This window comes from Pteropus alecto, unplaced genomic scaffold (assembly GCF_000325575.1).
Source record: "Pteropus alecto unplaced genomic scaffold, ASM32557v1 scaffold23, whole genome shotgun sequence".
NCBI classification, from domain to species: Eukaryota; Metazoa; Chordata; class Mammalia; order Chiroptera; family Pteropodidae; genus Pteropus; species Pteropus alecto.
This window is the reverse complement of record NW_006435837.1, coordinates 5,758,407-5,765,372: the sequence shown is the minus strand read 5'-3', so window position 1 is coordinate 5,765,372 and position 6,966 is coordinate 5,758,407. Positions and strand designations below refer to the sequence as shown.

General features: G+C 38.1%; 1 protein-coding gene across 1 annotated transcript in view; it reads left to right on the top strand.

Annotated features, from left to right (window-relative positions):
* Positions 1-6,966, top strand: part of REPS2 (RALBP1 associated Eps domain containing 2) — a 133,669-nt gene that overhangs the window by 33,154 nt on the left and 93,549 nt on the right. Inside the window, exon 6 of the mRNA XM_025046608.1 lies at positions 2,003-2,141. Within this exon, the coding sequence (XP_024902376.1) occupies positions 2,003-2,141 (139 nt within the window). The remainder of the gene's footprint in view (positions 1-2,002; positions 2,142-6,966) is intronic.

The following is a 6,966-nucleotide window of genomic DNA, read 5'->3' as shown; positions in this document are numbered from 1 at the left end:
CTGTCAGAATAGCATTGAGACCTGACAACACGCAGGAGTGAGGTTATGTGGGAGAGGAAATAGAGCGAACAGATGGTCCTGGGATTGGAGAAAGAAGAAACATGGGCTGACATTAACAACAGAGACTGGACATGACAGCTTCAGTTCTGAGAAGGAATGAGTGGACTCTAGGGGACTAGTAGCTTCCATGTCAGAACCGGGAAACACAGCAGCCAATACCCAGCACGATGTGGCCTTCATTCTCAGGCAGCAGTGGGGCAGAGCTTTCCATCTGTGTCCCGCCGGCTTCATGAACCGTCTCTGCCTGCTTAATTGTTCACCCATGAACATCTGTTCTTATGTCTCCTGTCTAAGCCCAGCCTTTTAGGTTATTTTCCTCCAGCTGTTTCTGTCAGTGCTCACCTGGAGGGCAGTGCTCTCGTGAGCTCTAAACATTATTGTCTGGCCAGGAAGCCAGTCCAGCGCACGCTGATGGCCTCCACCCTCGGTTCTCCCCCCGGAACCCACTCAGACATCTGGGTTTGTTTAGAAAGTGCCACTGGAGCATTTGACTTTGGCTCTGGAATTTGGTGGTAGTGTTTTGGAAAGTTGTGTGGTCCATCGGGTACGCAGACTGACGCTAGATCTTCCATGCTTTAGGTTGTTTCTTACCACAGTGAATAGGGGTTTTCTGAAAACAATTCAGATGGATGCAACTAGATTAAAAAAAAAACATATGCAAGAGCTTGACTTTGAACAACAGATGAAAAAAAAAGAGGACAATTATTTGTTGACTGCAGAGGTTCACCGAAGGGTACGGGGCACATCCTTTAAGTTCTCTGAGTCTTGGTTTCCTCATCTGAGAAAAGGATAATGATACGTGCTGTGTATCACACACAGTATGAAAATTTTGAAGATGACATCGAGGTTAGATCACAGCTCAAAATTTTATGGTCTCATTTCTTCTCTGAGCGTCAGCAGAGGAGAGCCACGTGTTCTGGGAAGAATGACTTCCTGGAACGGGGTGTGTGTGTTGGGGGAAGAGGGCGGAGATGGTCTGCTGTCTTTTCTGGGGACGGTGAGTAGAATGCCCTCGTAGTGATTAATTCCTTGATAGTGTGTTGAGAAGATGGCTTATGAGCAGTAACGCCTCTCCCTTTCTTTCCTAGTGTCCTTTTGTCCTGGAGGCTCACCCTCCTCTGTTCATATCCTGATTCCATGAAGGTGGCCCTTTCCAGTAGCACCTTCGCCTTAGTGTAGATGGGAGGGATAGCAAAGCCCGGAATCGCCATTTTTGCTGCTTTCCCCACTGCCTGGGCCAGCTGTGTTTCCTCCTGCACCATTTCCCTGGTTCTCTGCATCCTTAAAGCCGGGACTTTGGCTTGCACGCCCCCTAGTGGCACCTGTGATGCACCCCAGTTACCTTGTTTGTGGTACCATGACAGCTGCTCTCTCCATCCATCTCTGTTATCAAGTATTAACTCCATTTCACAAATGCGGGATGAGAGGTTTAGTGATTCCGACTTGCCACTCAAGTAGGACCTGGGGAGGTGGGATTTGAATCGGAACTTTTGATTTTGAGATTTATACAATGTGAATGCTTCAGAGAAAAACACGATGTGGTTATAGCTTTTCTAGTTTTCTTTTCTTATGGTTTAAAAAGAATCTAGAGATTATTTTAATATCTACTCAGCTCATCTGAAAGTATTAAAATGTGAATAGTTGAAGATAAGAGTGATTATTTTTTTTTTTATCCTTTCTCCATTACATTGGAAAAACTTTTGTCACTCACTGAGTGTTCAGTATTTCCTGCTCAGTCCTCTTAACAACTTTGGGGAATACCAACAATGTATAAAGCATGTCTGCCCTTCAGAGGTTTACATTCTAGTTTTGAGATGTATAAATTTATTCCGCTTGAGGAAAAAATAAATATAATGCATGATAACTTTAATTAGCGATTAATATTTCTACTTTATCTCACTAACGAGAGGCTCTCTGAACATTTGCTTGTTTATTTTCAAAGTCTTTTTCAGTGGAGAGAGAACCACAGGATAACAACAGTAATTACCCAGATGAACCCTGGAGGATAACAGAAGAGCAGCGCGAGTACTATGTCAACCAGTTTCGATCCCTTCAGCCCGACCCGAGTTCCTTCATTTCAGGTAATGAAGTCTGACACGTAAGAGCGTGGCTCCCAGATCACTGTCTCTCGTAAATAACAATGCACATCTTGAGAAATAGTTCACACAAAATGAGTACGACCACGTTCTGTGACTTCAATTTGTTTTCCTCTAAGATCGATTTTCTTATCAACTATAAACCATGCAGAAAAACACTTGGCAATGACATTTGGAAAATTATGTTTCATTTTTCAGAGGAGTTACAAAGGGATTTTGGGGGAACCTGGTCCAGACCTTGTGCTTTATTAGCTGGAGCAGTTCTTAAAATGATAGAGTGTGGCACCAAGGCAACATCTTTAATTGCTTACTCATTATATTAGTTAGAGCAAGGATGTAGTATAGCCTTCTAGAGTTAGTGTCACAGTCTCCTTATGTTATATACACCTTAGAAATTCAAATTCTTGCTCGCTTTCTTTGGCTCAAGACTTTGTCCTCTGTTTTTTTCCGAGAGAAATTAAAATATGGGAGGAAAATTGGCCAGCATTTTTATGCCCACATGTCAGTTCTTCTGAGTTGTCTTCAGAAATATGTATTCTTGTTGCATTCTCATGTAAAATTCAAGCTGAGAGGAGTTGATTTAATTCCTGTGTGCCTACGTTTTACTGGGCCAAAGACTAAACAGAGTGAAATAGTAGAATCCGGAAGAAAAATTCATAAAACTTTCTTTTTATATTTCGATTTTGAAGAATAACAGTATGTCCTTGATAATTGTAACCTGACATTGAAGTGAGGACTAAGACTAATTTTCTTTTGTGAAATAAGGTGTGTAATTGAAATATATTTGTATAATTGCAGATGTCATTTTCTGATTGGTGGTAATGGATTTATTGAAGGCAGAATATTGTAGATACAACAAATTGATGTTGACAACATGATTTAAAAAATGGGCAGAAACACAGATTGTACTGACTACTTGCTAACCTTACCACTGCTTAAATGAGTTTCTTCAGAATGTATGCAAATGATTAGACAAATACAAATAGGTAGCTGTTAGGAATGTTTTTACTTTCTTTTAGCTGTTTTATTTTGCAGCATTTCAAATATAGATATAGCTAGAGTGGCTAATATAACAAACTCCTACGTACCCATCACATAGCCCCAACGATTTCGTTTTTCCTATATCCTCTCTCAGCCCAGATGATTTTGAAGCAATGACCAGATCATTTCATTTGAAAATATTTCAGGATGTACCTGTAAAGATAAAGCCTCTTTTAAAGACATAACCACAATTCATTGGCACGTGTTAAAAAAATTCCTTAGTATTATTAAATCTCCATTGTTCAGATTTCTGTGATTGTCTCACAAATGCCTTTTTAAAAAAGTTCAAGGTCAGTAGGGGTTCATATACTGCAATTAGATGATGTCTCTCTTTAAAAAACATCTTTATTTAGATATTCATATACTATAAAATTTACCTGTTTAAAGCGTACAGTTCAACAGTTTTAGTATATTCGTAAAGTATATTTACAATATAAATTTAGAACACTTTCATTAGCCCTCCCCCAATAAACTACCTACTTATTAGCAATTATTCCCCATTCTTGCTCTCCCACCTCCCAGCCTCAGGTAGCCACTAAACTGCTTTTTTTCTCTATAGATTTGCTTTATTCTTGATGTTGTACTAACTTTATTCTTTTTTATGACTGATTAATATTCCTTCTGTGGATGTGCCACATTTATCTATTCATCAGTTGATAGGCATTTAGGTTTTTTCCTCTTTTTGGCTATTAAGAATAATGCTGCTATGAACGTTTGTGTATAAGTTTTTGTGCAGATGTATGTTTTTATTTCTCTTGGGTATATACCTAGGAGTGGAATTGCGGGATCATATGGTATCTCTATGTTTAACCATTTGAGGACCAATCAGACATTTTTCCAAAGTGGTTGCATCATTTTACATTGCCACCAGCATTGTATGAGGGTTCCAGACACTCCACATCCCTGCCAACACTTGTTATTATAGATTGTCTTTTGATTATAACCATTCTTCTGGGTGTGAGGTGGTATCTCTTTGTGGTTTTGATTTGCATTTCCTAGATGAATAATGATATTGAGCATCTTTTCATGTTCTTATTGTCCATTGTATATATTCTTTGGAGAAATGTCTGTTCAAATCCTTTGCCATTTTTTCTTATTGGGAGGTGAGAGTTCTTTATGTATTCTAGATACAAGTTCCTTATCAGAAATATGATTTGCAAATATTTTTTCCCAGTCTGTGTCTTTTTATTTCTTTGTGTCTTTTGAAGCAAAAAGTTTTTAATTTTAATAAACTGATGTCTAGTTTATCTAATTTTTCTTATTTGTGCTTTCGGTGTCATTAAAGTAAAATATCATTGCCTAATTTGAGGGCATGAAATTTACCTCTATATTTTCCTCTAAGAAGGAATCTATATTACATTGTTATCTCTTACATTTAAGTTGTTGATCCATTTGAGTTAATTTTTGTATGGTATGAGGCAGAGGTTCAGATTTATTCTTTTGCATGTGAATGTCCCATTGTCCCAAAACCATTTTTTGAAAAAAGCTGTTTCCCGCCCCCCCCCCCCATTTAATTGTTTTAGCATTCCTGTCAAAATTCAGTTGATGTAAATGTGAGGGTTTATTTCTGGATGTTAATTCTATTTCACTGATCTATATGTTTAGCCTAATGCCCGTGCACAGTGTCTTGATTATTGTAGGAAGTTTTGAAATCGGGAAGTGGGAATTCTTCAACTTTGTTTTCAGTTTTATTTGATTTCAATTTTTAGGGATTGTGTTTTTAAACTTTAATTTTATAGTTATCTAAAATATTCACGTGATTCTAAAGTCACATCTATAAAACAATCTACAAAGAAGTCTGACTTTTATCTCTATCCTCTGTACCTTGTTCCCTCCTGTCCTTCCACCTTTTTTATGATTTATCTGTGTGTTTTTAAAAATAAAAGCAAGTACACGTATGCATATCTCTGTATATTTGTGTGTGTATTCTTATCTCTATCTTGGAAAAATGGTAGCATACTATTTATACTTTTCTTCACCTTGCTTTTTTCACTTAATAGTATGTCATGGTGATTATGCCATAGTTGCATGTAGAGATATTTCCCCTTCCCTTTTATAGCTGTGTACTACTGGATCGTGTGAATGTGCAAACATTTATTCAGCCTGTCCTCTATTAGGATTATTTCTAGTCTTTTGCTGTTACAAATATTTGTTGTGAATAGCCTTTTGCATGCCTTTTTATATTTTTGTCAATGTATCTTTGGATAAAGTGATTTTGTGAGATACTGCAAAACACCTCTTCACTGGCATTGTGCCATTTTGTCATCCCACCAGCATTGTATGAGAAGCCTATTTCCCCAGTCTTGTTAGCAAAACATGTTAACTTTTATTTTCCCCCATCTGATAGGCAAGAAATCATATCTTGTGTGGTTTTAATTTATAGATCTTTTATGAACAAGGTCAAAACTTTTTATATAATTAAGAGTCATTTGCATCTATTTTTGTGAACTCTCTTAGCTCTACCCATTTTTATATTGGGTTACTGCCCTTTGTTTTCAAAGTCTGTATATATTCGGTGTGCTACCATTTTATCCCTGATGTATCAATGCTGTGTGTAGCTGTAGTTTACTGGGCTGAATGTCTTCCTGTTGTAATAACAAGTCTGAATCCATGTTTTGATGACTGACTGCTGACAGCTTTTAAACCTGCCCTCTTGTGCCCCTCACGTGGCTTCCCAGCAAGGTCTGAAATGGCTGGAAAGAACGAGGAAAGGAGGCTGGCTTGGGATTTCTGTGGTTGCTGGGAGTGGGGCTGGGGTGAGGGTTCTGTCTCATGATTTGAACTGTCACCGGCACCAAAGGAGGGAGCATTTGGGCTTTCTTATTTAGCTTCCTCCTTTGGCAGGTGGCAGCCAGGGCACACCTGAACTTGTTAGCTGTCAGCTTCCCTATGGGCTCCACATAACCTTTCTGGGGCACCATGGTGCAAGGCCAGGACTGAAGGCCAGGCCAGACCTCTAGTTGTGGGTTCGGGCCTAGTGTGATTTGAAGAAAGGCTATAAGGAAAAAGAAGAATGACGTGAGAGGAAACTGTCTTTATATCTATAAAATAGCTAATAAATAGGCTTTCAGGACACTTTTGACAAATGTTTGACAAGGTAGTTGCATTGATGACCAACAGTCATATGTCAGCATTATTTCCGGAATGCTTTTGGGGAGAAGGCTCATTGGTTTATAGGGCCCTTTGCCTTTGATCTTTAATAATCTATCAAAGGATAAGAATTCTGCTTCAGGGTCCATTATAATTCATCGTTTTGGGGCTAATTAGAAGACTTGTAATTGCCATGGAATGACTTTTGACTTTATCAGCTTAAAATAGAGCTTGGGGCTTTGATTTGATTATTTGTGTTAGAATTGAGGCCTTTGAACTATGAAACTGTTTAGAGAACCGGAAGCATAAAAATTTCAATCTCAACAATGATTGGGTCAAACATTTTAAGTGCAGCTGGTACTTACAGCTATGTAACATGTAAAATGGTTCTCAGTTGATTTTGATTTGACTTTATCAGCTTAAAATAGAGCTTGGGGCTTTGATTTGATTATTTGTGTTAGAATTGAGGCCTTTGAACTATGAAACTGTTTAGAGAACCGGAAGCATAAAAATTTCAATCTCAACAATGATTGGGTCAAACATTTTAAGTGCAGCTGGTACTTACAGCTATGTAACATGTAAAATGGTTCTCAGTTGATTTTGATTGATATTGCTAAATTCGCAATGAATAAAGTAAAAGAGTTTCCTGGATAAGTTTCTTAAAGAGCCAAGATCTTAA